General features: G+C 37.0%; 1 protein-coding gene across 2 annotated transcripts in view; it reads right to left on the reverse strand.

Annotated features, from left to right (window-relative positions):
* The window catches only part of ABCA9 (ATP binding cassette subfamily A member 9), an 81,437-nt gene that overhangs the window by 52,508 nt on the left and 13,953 nt on the right, over positions 1-14,976 (reverse strand). For both annotated transcript variants that reach the window (XM_017863684.1, XM_017863678.1), the window contains 6 exons: positions 11,811-11,975; positions 11,134-11,237; positions 10,127-10,353; positions 2,416-2,557; positions 1,997-2,182; positions 422-569 (listed from right to left, as the gene is read on the reverse strand). In XM_017863684.1, coding sequence (XP_017719173.1) covers positions 422-569; positions 1,997-2,182; positions 2,416-2,557; positions 10,127-10,353; positions 11,134-11,237; positions 11,811-11,975 — 972 coding nt within the window. The remainder of the gene's footprint in view (positions 1-421; positions 570-1,996; positions 2,183-2,415; positions 2,558-10,126; positions 10,354-11,133; positions 11,238-11,810; positions 11,976-14,976) is intronic.

A 14,976-nucleotide genomic window follows, 5' to 3' on the forward strand; every position in this document is an offset into this window, starting at 1 on the left:
AAAAAAAAAAAAAAAAAGTAACAAAGAAAGGAAAGATTGTATATCGATTATGCAATTATAATATTTTTACTAACAACCTGCTGTTGTCTATCAAGTGAGTTAAATAGAAAAAGTACTTAAAGATTTCTAAGATCAAGTATCAAGCACCAGCATTCTTCATTTAGTTCTGATACAAACACTAATAGTATAATTATCCATAATCTCTCACAAGTGTCTCTTTTTAAAAAGAAACACCCTGGAGTGTTATAGCAGACCCAAGTCTTAGAAAGTGATTCTATAAAACAAACTACAGAATATCATTAGGCTTGTTGTGGAAATTTTGAAAAACTGCTTGCTAATTTTTATTTAGTACAATGTAGAGTTATTTTGAAGACATGTAATTACTGAAATTGTGTTAAGTTACAGCCACATTAGTACTTACTGGGCAAAATTTTGTCAAAATATAATGTCAATGCCAAATACAGAAGGGTGTCAAAAACCAACATGAAAAGAGTAGCTATTATTAGGTATGGATTGTGTGAAGAATCCAAATGGGCATTAGAATTCACATCATAGTCCAAATGTATAAGCTGAAAAAAAAGATACAGAGAATTTTAAAAGAATTAATATGGCATTAAGAATTATTATTGTCTTATTTCTGCTACAACTGGGTTTGCAAAGATAAATAAAATTAATCTTGTCTCTACAGAGCTCTGTCTACTATTATAGAAGATAATTTTAATAGCAATGAAGTGATGTCAATTTGGGAAATGAATGGAAGTTAGTACTGAGCAGGCACTATCCAGATCCAGATCCAGATCCAGATCCAGATCCAGATCCAGATCCAGATCCAGATCCAGATCCACAGGCAGCCCCAGACACATCTTCTAGGAGGAAGTACAAACTCAGGAAAGGTGATATTTGAGCAGGACCTAATATAGTTTACAGAACTCTCCATGTCAGTACAAGAAGTGTTTTAAGTTCTTTTTTGTTTGTTCATTTGTTTTTTGAGACAGTCGCACTCTGTTACCCTGTCTGGAGTGCAGTGGTGCTATTTCAGCTCACAGCAGGCTCAACCTCCTGGACCCAGGTGGTTCTCCCACATCAACCTCCAGAGTAGCTAGGACTACAGATGCACTCTCACCATGACTGGCTAATTTTTTTTTTTTTTTTTTTTTGTAGAGATGGGGTTTCACCATGTTGCCCACGGTGGTCTCAAACTCCTGCCACAAGTGATCCAGCTGTCTTAGCCTCCCAAAGTGCTATGATTTACAGGTGTAAGTCACAGCATCAGTCTTTAAAAATTCTTTTTGATGGATGCACATTTTCCATTGTATGGATGGACCTTAATTTATTTAACCATTAATCTACCAATGGACATTTACATTGTTTTCAATCTTATTACAAACAGTGCTGCAATAGGATTTTATTGAACTTAGAATGAGAAAAAAGGAGGGAATTCTCAACAAGGAAGCCCATTTCAGAGTAAAAACATGAAGTAGTAAAATATTTCAGTAGCTGGGCAGAAGACAGAAGAATAATGTCTTAACTAGACTGCCGTAGGAGACAATGAGTTTATATCTGGCATAACTTTTCATTGAGCATTTTATAGTTATGATATCATAACTAAAATTAACTTTTCTGAGACAAGGTTCAGTTTCATGTAGAAGTTAGCAATTAAAAAATAAAGATGTATTTATTCCAAATTCCTGGTTTTTAAATGCTTTTGATAACATTAAGGGCCATGTTTCCTGAGCATTGAATGGGACAAATGTTCTTTGGGATAATCCATTAGAAGAAGCTGAAACACCTCAATAATAAGAGTATGATCCTATATTTAGTGACTTATGGGGAAACTAATTACACTAAGAGAAAAATTAAAGTCACTCCTATCTCATAAATGTTTATTTTTACAAAAGTTATAGAATGGAATGCTCAGAGCATGTTGCGTGAATTATTAAGAGGAAATCTGCGTAGAATGGTTTGTAAAAAGTGAAATCATTACCTTAACTCTTACCTGGGCCATCCCAACAGTGAAGGCAAAGGGGCTAAGAAGACACAAAGTCCATTCCAAAAATGCAGGAAGATGTGTATACAGTGCTGTGAATCCCAGGATCCCCCAAAAGACGGTAAGGAGAAAAACAACCAAGGCCGTAAGGAAAGGTTTCTTTATCAAGACACTCATCAGGAAAGCTAAAGTTATCTGAAAAAAGAGAAAAACTTCAGCTGGTATATAATTCTGTGAGAACCATTAGTAGCACAAAAAAGGAATTTTATATTATAAAAGTATATTTTATCAGTTTTCCACCCCTAGACACTGTCTCATGCAAATACTATAAAGAGAACAAAAGAGGTGAGACCAGAATTAGTGATAAATGATTGGCAGCAGAGAGAGAGAAAGAGAAAAAAAGACTGAGATGAAATTCACCAACTCACCAAAGACAGGCCATAGAGGAGAAAGAGGGTGAAGACCATCACAAAACCAGTCAGGACAACAATTTGTGCAGATTTTACAATAAGAGCCATTAAAGTGGCCATGATAAGGATGAAGCCAGCATACATCAAACCCCAGGAAAGCCTAGCAGAGAAACAAAGCAGTCAGTTAGAATGTTGTTACTTCATCACTTCATTGATTCATTTATTCAGCAAATGACTTGTGAAGCTCACCATTTATCAAGGGTAAAGAAAATGCAATAGCTAACTTATCTCCTACCCTCAAGATCATGTAATATAAGAGAAGGTAGGCAATAAACAAGTAGAGAGGCAAAATAGATAGGTAATTGCAAATTAAGTAAAGTTGGGTGATACAACGGATGCCACTGGGAGAAGTTTCCAGAGAGAGCTTTCCTGGGAAGACATCTATGATGATTTCTCAGCTCTGGACAAGTTTTTTCAGTAAAGTTATTATATAAACAATATAGACAAAAAATATAGATAATGAAGCAGGGTTCAGCACTTTTTTCTAAATAGCCACATTGTGAATATTTTCAGCTTTGCAGGCTGTACAGTTTCTGTTGCCATTGTAGCACAAACACAGTCATAAACAATATGTTAGTGATATATGGCTGTGTTTCAATAAAATGTATTTATGGACAACAAAATTTGAATTTCATGTATATTTTCACATGCCACAAAATACTATTGTTCATTGAATTTTTTCCCAAGCATTTAAAAATGTAAAAGACATCTAGCCAAACTAAGCTTCATAAGTGAAGGAGAAATAAAATCCTTTACAGACAAGCAAATGCTAAGGGATTTTGTCACCACCAGGCATGCCTCACAAGAGCTCCTGAAGGAAGCACTAAATATAGAAAGAAAAAATCAATACCAGCTACTGCAAAAACATGCCAAAATAAAAAGACCAACGATGCTGTGAAGAAACTGCATCAACTAATGTGCAAAATAACCAGCTAGCATCATGATGACGGGATCAAATTCACACATAACAATATTAACCTTAAATGTAAATGGGATAAATGCCCCAATTAAAAGACACAGATGCCAGTATCCAATTTGCCAAATTGGGTAAAGAGTCAAGACCCATTCGTGTGCTGTATTCAAGAGACCCATCTCAGGTGCAAAGATACAAATAGGCTCAAAATACAGGAATGGAGGAATACATACCAAGTAAATGGAAAGAAAAAAAAGAAAAAAGAAAAAAAAGCAGAGGTTAGAATCTTAGCCTCTGATAAAACAGACTTTAAACAAACAAAGATCAGGAAACACAAAGAAGGCCATTACATAATGGTAAAGGGATCAATGCAACAAGAAGAGATAACTATCCTAAATATATAGGCACCCAATACAGGAGCACCCAGATTCATAAAGCAAGTTCTCAGTGACCTACAAAGACACTTAGACTCTGACACAATAATAGTGGGAGACTTTAACACCCCACTGTCAATATTAGACAGATTAATGTGACAGAAAATTAACAAGGATATTCAGGACTTGGACTCAGCTCTGGACCAAGTAGACCTAATAGACATCTATAGAACTCTCCACCCCAAATCAACAGAATATACATTCTTCTCAGCACCACTAGCATTTATTCTAAAATCAACCACATAACTGGAAGTAAAACACTCCTCAGCAAATGCAAAAGAATAGAAATCATAACAAACAGTTTCTCAGACCACAGTGCAATCAAATTGGAACTCAGGATTAAGAAATTCACTCAAAACTGCACAACTACATGGAAACTGAACAACCTGCTCCTGAATGACTACTGGGTAAATAACAAAATTAAGGCAGAAATAAATAAATTTTTTAAATCAACGAGAACAAAGACACAACATACCAGAATCTCTGGGACACAGCTAAAGCAGGGTTTAGAGGAAAATTAATGGCACTAAATGCCCACAGGAGAAAGTGGGAAAGATCTAAAATTGACACCCTAACATTACAATTAAAAGAACTGGAGAAGCAAGAGCAAACAAATTCAAAAGCTAGCAGGAGACAAGAAATAACTAAGATCAGAGCAGAACTGAAGGAGATAGAGACATGAAAAAACCTTCAAAAAAAAAAATCAATGAATCCAGGAGCTGGGTTTTTTTAAAAGATTATCAAAATAGACAGACTTCTAGCCAGACTAATAAAGAAGAAAAGAGAGAAAAATGAAATAGACACAACAAAAAATGATAAAGGGGATATCACCACGGATCTCACAGAAATACAAACTATGATCAGAGAATACTATAAACACCTCTATGCAAATAAACTAGAAAATCTAGAAGAAATGGATAAATTCCTGGACACCTACAACCTCCCAATACTAAACAAGGAAGAAATCGAATCCCTGAATCGACCAATAACAAGTTCTGAAACTGAGGCAGTAATTAATAGCCTACCAACCAAAACAAAGCCCAGGACCAGACAGATTCACAGCTGAATTCTACCAGAAGTACAAAGGGGAGCTGGTACCATTCATTCTGAAACTATTTCAAACAATAGAAAACGAGGGACTCCTTCCTAACTCATTTTATGAGACCAGTATCATCCTGATACCAAAACCTGGCAGAGACACAATAAAAAAAGAAAATTTCAGGCCAATATCCCCGATGAACATCGATGCAAAAATCCTCAATGAAATACTGGCAAACTGAATCCAGCAGCACATCAAAAAGCTTATCCACCATGATCAACTTGGCTTCATCCCTGGGATGGTTCAACATACACAAATCAATAAATGTAATCCATCATATAAACAGAACCAGTCACAAAAACCACATGATTATCTCAGAAGGTAGAGAAATTACCTTCAACAAAAGTCAACATCCCTTCATGCTAAAAACACTCAATAAACTAGGTAATTATGCAACATATCTCAAAATAATAAGAGCCATTTATGACAGACCCATAGCCAATATTATACTGAATGGGCAAAAGCTGGAAGCATTCTCTTTGAAAACCGGCACAAGAGAAGGAAGCCCTCTCTTACCACTCCTATTCAGCATAGTATTGGAAGTTCTGGCCAGCACAATCAGGCAAAAGAAAGAAATAAAAGGTATTCAANTTAAGCTGGTAAGCAACTTCAGCAAAGTCTCAGGATACAAAATCAATGTGCAAAAATCACAAGCATTCTTATACACCAATAACAGACAGAGCCAAATCATGAGTGAACTCCCATTCACAATTGCTACAAAGAGAATAAAATACCTAGGAATACAACTTACAAGGGATATGAAGGACCTCTTCAAGGAGAACTACAAACCACTGCTCAAGGAAATAAGAGAGGACACAAACAAATGGAAAACATTCCATGCTCATGGATAGGAAGAATCAATATCGTGAAAATGGCCATACTGCCCAAAGTAATTTATAGATTCAGTGCTATTCCCATCAAGCTACCATTGACTTTCTTCACAGAATTAGAAGAAACTACTTTAAATTTCATATGAAACCAAATAAGAGTCCACATAGCCAAGACAATCCTAGGCAAAAAGAACAAAGCTGGAGGCATCATGCTACCTGACTTCAAACTATACTACAAGGCCACAGTAACTAAAACAGCATGGTACGGGTACCAAAACAGATACATAGACAAATGGAACAGACAGAGGCCTCAGAAATAACACTGCACATCTACAGCCATCTGATCTTTGACAAACCTGACAAAAACAATAAGTCGGGAAAGAATTCCCTATTTAATAAACGATGTTGGGAAAACTAGCTAGCCATATGCAGAAAACAGAAACTGGACCCCTTCCTTACACCTTATACAAAAATGAACTCAAGATGGATTAAAGACTTAAACATAAGATCTAAAACCTTTAAAAACCCTAGAAGAAAACCCAGACAATACCATTCAGGATATAGCCATAGGCAAAGACTTCATGACTAAAATGCCAAAAGCAATGTCAACAAAAGCCGAAATTGACAAATGGGATCTAATGAAACTAAAGAGCATCTGCACAGCAAAAGAAACTATCATCAGAGTGAAGAGGCAACCTACGGAATGGGAGAAAATTTTTGCAATCTACCCATCTGACAAAGGTCTACTATCAGAATCTACAAGGAACTTAAACAAATTTACAAGAAAAAACTAACAACCCATCAAAAAGTGGGCAAAGGATATGAACAGACACTTCTCAAAAGAAGACATTTATGCAGCCAACAAGCATATGAAAAAAGCTCATCATCACTGGTCTTTAGAGAAATACAAATCAAAACCACAATGAGATACCATCTCACACCAGTTACAATGGTGATCATTAAAAAGTCAAGAAATGACAGATGCTAGAGAGGATGTGGAGAAATAGGAATGCTTTTATACTGTTGGTGGCAGTGTAAATTAGTTCAGCCATTGTGGAAGACAGTGTGGCAATTCCTCAAGGATCTAGAACTAGAAATACCATTTGACCCAGCAATCCCATTACTGGGTATATACCCTAAGGATCATAAATCATTCTACTATGAAGACACATGCACCCGTATGTTTATTGCAGCACCATTCACAATGGCAAAGACTTGGAACCAACCCAAATGCCCATCAATGTTAGACTGGATTTAAAAAATGTGGTACATATACACCATGGAATATATGCAGCCATGAAAAAGAATTAGTTCACGTCATTTGCAGAGACGTGGACGAAGCTGGAAACCATCATTTTCAGCAAACTAACACAGGAACAGAAAACCAAACACCGCATGTTCTCACTCATAAGTGAGAGTTGATCAACGAGAACATATGGGCACAGGGAGGGGAACATCACACACTGGGGCCTGTTGGGGGTAGGGAGCAAGAGGAGGGATAGCATTAGGAGAAATACCTAATGCATGTGGGGCTTAAAACCTAGATGACAGGTTGATGGTTGCAGCAAACCACCATGGAACATGTATACCTATATAACAAACCTGCACATTCCGCACATGTATCCCAGAACTTAAAGTATAATTTAAAAACGTAAAAGAAATTCGTAATTTGCAAATTGTGCAAAAACAGCTGATAGATTACCAATCCCCAGTATAGATAATTAGATATAGATACACATTTATACATACCCACAGGACATAGATAGATACAGACATGTAGACTAATATGAAGATATCTTTTCCCTTGCTATCAATGCTAGGTAAACAGGAAGAAAGTTCTTTAAAGGAGAAAGAGAAAAAGCTTTCTAATCACAGATCTGAGTTAGTTCCAGTTCCTCCTGCTACATTATAACTATACAATCCTGAGAGGTAGTTATTTAATCTCTTCAAACTTCAGTTTTCTCTGGTGGAAAACAGGAAAAATAAATGAAATTATTTATCTTATGGGTTTAATATGGCAAGTGGCTTATAATGTGTCCACAATGAACAGTTGATTTTATTTAAAGTAGAAAATGCCATTATGTTTTCGGATGACTTATTTTTAATGGCTAATTGTAATAACTCCCTTTGCACAGTACACTTTTATTCATCTGAAATTGTTCATCTATATTCTACAAACTCTCCTTAGTTCCACTTAAATGCTGTACAAGTAAAATGCCTCAGGCTTTTCTTACGAGAGGAAAAAAACTGCCCTGATTTTTAATCCTTTCTCACTGGATTATTATTTTAAAAATCATCTTGGTTATTTTTCTCTAATTCTTTGTATATCATTTTTTAAAAAACAGGCTGGGGTGGCAGCTCATGCCTGTAATCCCAGCACTTTAGGAGGCCGAGGCAGGTGGATCACTTGAGGTCAGGAGTTTGAGACCAGCCTGGCCAACATAGTGAAACTCTGTCTCTACTAAAAGTACAAAGATTAGCCAGGCATGGTGGCAGTTGCCTGTAGTTGCAATTACTCGGGAGGTTGAGGCAGAAGAATCACTTGAACCCAGGAGGCGGAGGTTGCAGTGAGCCAAGATCTCGCTATTGCACTCCAGCCTGGGTGACAGAGCAAGACTCTGTCTCAAAAAAAAAAAAAAAAAAAAAAAAAAAAAAAAAAAAAGAAAGAAAAGAGAAAAAGAAATATCTATCTATCTATCTATCTATCTATCTATCTATCTATCTATCTATCTATCTAGACCAAATTTTTTAGTATTGAGTTACTCAGTTTTGATACAGAAAAGGACATCAGAGAAAAACTTTCATCCTAAACCGAAGAAGTAATTCGTCTTCTCCACTTCTTCACCTGGTGTATTGAACACTTGTGTAGAAAATCACATAAACTTTTTTTTTCTACTCAGTAATGTCTAATATTCTTTGAAAGCCTATGTATCATATACCCAGAACCCTTATATACATTCTACACATCTTATTTAACACTGAGGTAATATCACAGTGTGCAAACGGCAAATTCAAGATTCAAGCCATTTCTTTCTGACTCCAGAAACTCAGGCTTTTACCGCACCTGTCTCTAATGCATCACTTGGCTAAACTCTTGAAAAGATCTTGCCATTAGTTGACAATTCAACCCTTATTTCCTAACTTGCCTCTACTGTCCTCTCTGGCCATAAATCTCCCCATATCTCCATCAACTGACACCTAATATCGAGTGTTTATTCTTAAGCACCATGTAAAATATTTTAGATACATTTCTTTCTTTTAATTATAAGGACCAGTGAGGGGTACATATAATTATCCACGTTTTACAGAAGAGAAAACTGAGGTTTAAAGAGTTTAAGTAATTTTCCAAGATGGTAGCTACTGAATGCTGAGATGGAGACAATCCGTGGCTTCTCGCCTCCCAGGCGTACCACAGTGCTCTATGGCCTCAACTGAAGTTTCTCAATGTTTAAAGAACATAAAAGGTTTTCTTTTTTTTCAGTGTCATAAAAGTGATGACTCATCCAACACTGGGTCAAAAAATCAATCACCATTCCTAACGTAAGGTATCTGAAACATGTATTTTACTGAACATTGGAAACCTCAAGCATTTGTGTATTTGGGTTCACCCATATATGGTAACTAGTGACCAAGTAATCATCTAGCATCCTGAGTATTGGCAAACTTCTACAGGATGAGGCTTTCTTTAAGTCAAATAATTGTGGAAAGTTTCAAGTCACCAAGTCTGTAGGGTCATCTGCTCCACTCATTTATAACCTACTACTTTATGAAAGCAGCAAGTGTATGTATGATACTTTAGAGATCTAAGGCAGCAGTCCCCAACCTTTTTGGCACCAGGGACCAGTTTCATGGAAGACAGTTTTTCCACAAACAGGAGTCGGGGGATGGTGTTGGGATGATGCATGTGGATTACATTTATTCTGCACTTAATTTCTATTATTATTACATTGTAATATATAATGAAATGATTATACAACTCACTATAATGTAGAATCAGTGGGAACCCTGAGCTTGTTTTCCTGCAACTAGATGGTCCCATCTAGTTGGGAGACACTGACAGATCATCAGGCATTGGATACTCATAAGGAGCCCTAGATCTCCTGCATGCACAGTTCACAATAGGGTTTGAGTTTCTATGAGACTGTAATAACACTGCTATTCTGACAGGAGGTGGAGTTCAGGTGGTAATGCGAGTAATAGGGAGTGGCTGTAAATATAGATGAAGCTTTGCTCACTTGCCTGCCACTCACCTCCTCCTATGTGGCCTGGTACCTAACTGGCCACAGACCAGTAGCAGTCTGTGGCCTGGAGCTTGGAGACCCCTGGTCTAAGGAGTCAACCAGCTAAATTGTTCTGTTTGTGCTGCATAATGGATTGGAGTCATACGATTTACCAGAATGCTGACTCTCGGAGTCCCATCATTGTCATCAATGACATAATGTATTGTCTTTCTTGCGTAACATTGACTGATACATAGTATATAAATGTAGAAAAAGAAATAATGCAGAAGAAAATGAAAAAATCAGTTGCAACTCCTCCTTGGGCAACAAAAGGTAATATCTTCATATGTATACCAGTAACTGACATCAGCTGTTCCATCACTGAATGATTTGTTGCGATCTAAAGAAAGATATCAATGAACAAATTGTTATCATCAATCTAATTCCAACCTTGGGCTTTTTCTCTAAATTATAAGGAATCATGTACATTCTACATTTATATGTTTTATGTACATATGCCCTTCATGATCTGGCCCCCTGCGGTTCCTGAAACACTTTAGGTTTTGTCATGACTCCTTAGAACAACATCATCCTCACTGGACAAAACACTACTCTATTTGAAGATTAGCTGGAGTGTCACTTCAATTAGTAAATTTGCCCTGATGTTTCTTATCAGAGTATATCCTGCTTTATAGTTTGCCTCGTACACCATTTTAAATTCCATGGTAGAACCAGGCATGGTGGCATGTGGCTGTAATCCCAGCTACTTGGGAGGTTGAGGTAGGAGGATCACTTGAGCCCAGAAGTTTGAGGTGGCAGTGAGCTATAACCATGTCTGTGAATAGCCACTGCACTCCAGCCTGGGCAACAGAGTAAAACTTTGTCTCTAAGAAAAAAAAAGTTAAAAATAAAAAATTCTATGATAGAATCTAAACTCTTATTATGACTATATATCCATGTTTCAATCTCCCCCAGTACCAGTATCCCTGGAGAAAAGTGCCTGTGTTTTACTTATTTTCTGATCTCCAGTACTTAGCACAATAGTTTTAATATGGAAGTCGTTCTGTATATTGTGCCTCATTAATGAAGTAAATAAATGATAGAATAAGATAATCCATTAAATCACCATCCAGCAAAATTCAAATGTAATGCAGTTAGATTCCTTTAACTTTATACTCACTTCTATGATAGCAGCATTAATGGCAGCTTGAAAAGCTACAAAGCCTTTCTCCCAGAACTCTGAACCTTCACACCTCATTTTTTCATTCATTGCTTGACAGTGAGCTTTAGAAGAAGAACACATCCATTATTATGGAATGATACAATCTTGGCTACAGAAAAAAACAAAATTTCAAATGTTTCAAAATGCAAAGTCCATGATAATATAGTGGATGGTAAGTCTTCTCAGCTGAGATTTGCAGAGCACACCCAAATGGAATATAGCAGAATTACTTTACGAATATTTTTAAGACCAATTCTCAATGATTTTTCATTATATTTTATAATTCTTTCAATTAGTCAGGATTGCTTTCCTTGAGCTCAGATCTTCTGTTGCTTATGTCAAGAAAACACTAAACTTTAAGAAAATGTTTGGGAGTCAATGAGCAACATCATTTTGTTCAGGTTTTTTTTTAGGAGCAACTTACAAATAATAGTAAATATAATTTCTTAATAAAACAATGTACTTAAGCACATAAGCTTCATTTAATAAATATGAATCTCCTTTATGTTCAGAAATTAAAGGTATATGTTGTGGTTGTATACGTTTGGGTAGTTTCACCTCTGCTATCAGGTATGGTCCCTTTGTGGCTACTGATACAATAGCAAAAAAAAATTTTTTTCTTCTACAAAAGTTACCTGAATGGTCTCTGTGCTCTTTCATCATGGGAATTCTATGTCCCCAAGAAAACTTCAAATGGTAGGAGAAGGTATCAGTAAAGATGACTCTCACTGCATCTATTGAATAGTTCAAATCCAATTCATCCATGCTTTTTTCATCAGGCCACCCCATGATTGTTCTTCCTGCCATGTGAAGAAAAAAAAGAAATAGTTAAGCAAGAAGATGTCTACCTGGCCATATTCAATTATGTTGAGGTTATTTTATGTTAAAGCTATTTCCTTCCTAAAGGCAGTGCTGGGCCTAAGTAAGACATGGAGGGGAAAACGGTGGGAATTTCTGATGTTCTAGATAAAATCAGAAATGTATGGCGAACATTTGTATTTCAAATATAATTTATCCTTCCAAATAAATCATTTAAACAATGTATCATTCTGTTCTTACATTGCTATAAGAAAATACCGAGACTGGGTGATTTATAAAGAAAAGAAGTTTAATTGACTCACAGTTCCCTATGACTGGGGAAGCCTCAGGAAACTTCGAATCATGGCAGAATGTACCTCTTCCCAGGGAGGCAGGAGAGAGAATGAGTGCGAGCAGGGGAGATGCCAGATGCTTATAAAATCATCAGATTTCATGAGAACTCACTCACTATCATGAGAATAGCATGGGAGAAACCACCCCCATGATCCAATCACTTCCCACTGAGTCCCTCCCTTGACTCGTGGGGATTGTGGGGATTCTGGGGATTACAATTCAAGATACAATTTTGGGTGAAGACACAGCCAAACCATATCAAACTATAATTTAAGGCACAATGAATTTGAAATAATTATTGGTATTGGAAATTCCAACGGTATTGGAAATAATCATGGGTATTGGTACTGGTATAAATATTGACATTGGAAATACCAAGACATTGATTTAAATTCACATACAAATAAACCTATCTAAAGTTGGAATATATGCTGCAATTATAGTACACATTTTCATTTGGAAGTGGTGTCAATATAGCCAAATTTCCAAAGACAGCATAAAACTGTTGCATTTAGATAGTGTTTCCTTAAGAGACTTTGTTTATTCTAAAATGTATAGTGCAAATGGCTGACTGTTACTGATCTAACCCAGGCCATTTAACCCATATAAGCGCATTCTCCTGGTGTAATTCAACAAGTTCTTTTGTCCTCCATATTTTCTACAATCCAGCAGCTAGATCCAGAGTCAGGTCTGGATAATCAGTTAATCAGACTCAGGTCTAATCCTTTTTTGCCAGCTGATAGGTGTTGATGTGTTGTTTTATGAGAGGCTTATAATTGCTAATTGTTTTTCTTTTTGAGACGTTAGCACCTGTTGACCCTCAGCGCCTAGGTCCATTAATTCAATGGGAGTTTCAAAATGGTGATGTTTTATTTCTATCATTTTCTTTCATCTACTAATATAAGACATTTATAAAATAACATTTTCCATTATCTATTTGGTTGTGCAATAGTTAGTTCATGTGGGATATGTGCTTGTATTTTCTCTTTATTTGCTATTTTCCATAATAAGAACTCATTACAATAGGCTGAGTATCTCTTATCACATGCTTGAAATAAGAAGTATTTTGGGTTTCAATTTTTTTTGGATTTTATATTATTTTCATATACACAATAAGAAATCTTGAGGATGGGACCCAAGTCTAAATGTGAAATTCATTTATGTTTCACATACACTTTATACACATTGCCTGAAAGTAATTTTATACTCTCTCTCTCTCTCTTCTCTCTCTCTCTATTAACTATATATATTAATATATATATTTTTTTTTTTTTTTTTTTGAGGGATCGCTGTCACTGAGGCTGAAGTGCCGTGGCACGATCTCGGCTCACTGCAACCTTTACCTCCTGAGTTCAAGTGAATCTCCTGCCTCAGCCTCCCAAGTAGCTGAGATTACAGGCACATGCCACCATGCCCGGCTAATTTTTGTATTTTTAGTAGAGATGGGGTTTCACCATGCTGGCCAGGCTGGAACTCCTGACTTCAGATGATCCGCCCATCTCGGCCTCCCAAAGTGCTGGGATTACAGAAGTGAGCCACCACACCCAGCCTATACAATATTTTAAATGATTTTGTGCATAAAACAAAGTTTTGACTGCGTTTTCACTGTGACCCATCACACGAGGTGTACTGGTCTGTTTGCACACTGCAATAAAGACATACCCAAGACTGGGTAATTTATAAAGGAAAGAGGTTTAATTGGCTCACAGTTCTGCATGTCTGGGTGAAGCAGGAAATATAAGAAAAACAAGTAAAGGGAAAACAAGTCATTCTCTGACCAGGCTGACTCACTCCAAAGTCCAGCTGGAGCTATGATTACATTATCCGCAATGCCAGGCAGGGGCCCGGAAGAAATGGATTCCAAGAGCAGGGACAAGAAAAGCAAGTTCTTATCAGTCTCCCCGTGAAATTCTCTCCCCATGCTATGCTCTTATAACTACTTTTGTAACTATTTCTGCAAGTTTGCAAGGATTTTGTAAGTTCCTATTTTCCCATTTGTGCAGGATGGCAAAGGTCACAAGACATGCCTAAGTTGCAAAACCTGTCACGGTTTGATTAACTGCCTTTGTTCTGCTTCTGTAAGCTCAGTTTCCCCATTCCACAAGTTTCACACCACTGGCTAGCCACCCGCCTTCAGCTGCAAGAATAAAAGTCAAGCCCTGTCTTTGTTTGTAGCTCAGCCTCTGGATATTAATCTGCTGGGCCAGTGGTCACCTAAATAAAATACTCCTGTTCCACCCATCTGGTCTCTCTGGTCTCCTGATTCCCACAACATGGGGAGACCTCAGGACACTTACAATCATGGCAGATGCGGAAGCAGGCACCTTCACAAGGTGGCAGGAGAGACAGGAAGCAAAGGGGGAAAAACCCCTTATAAAATCATTAGATCTTGTGAGAACTCACTATCATGAGAACAGCATGGGGGAAACTGCTCCCATGATCCAATCACCTCCCTCCCTCAAAACATGGGGATTACAGGTACCTTCCTCTACATGTGGGGATTACAATTAAGATGAGATTTGGGTGGGGACACAGAACCAAACCTTATCAAGAGGTCAGGTGTGGAATATTCAACTTATGCATCATGTCAGCGCTCAAAAGGTTTCAGATTGTGGAGCATTTCAGATTTTGGATTTTAGAATTAGGGGT

This window comes from Rhinopithecus bieti, unplaced genomic scaffold (assembly GCF_001698545.2).
Source record: "Rhinopithecus bieti isolate Rb0 unplaced genomic scaffold, ASM169854v2 scaffold_2349, whole genome shotgun sequence".
NCBI classification, from domain to species: Eukaryota; Metazoa; Chordata; class Mammalia; order Primates; family Cercopithecidae; genus Rhinopithecus; species Rhinopithecus bieti.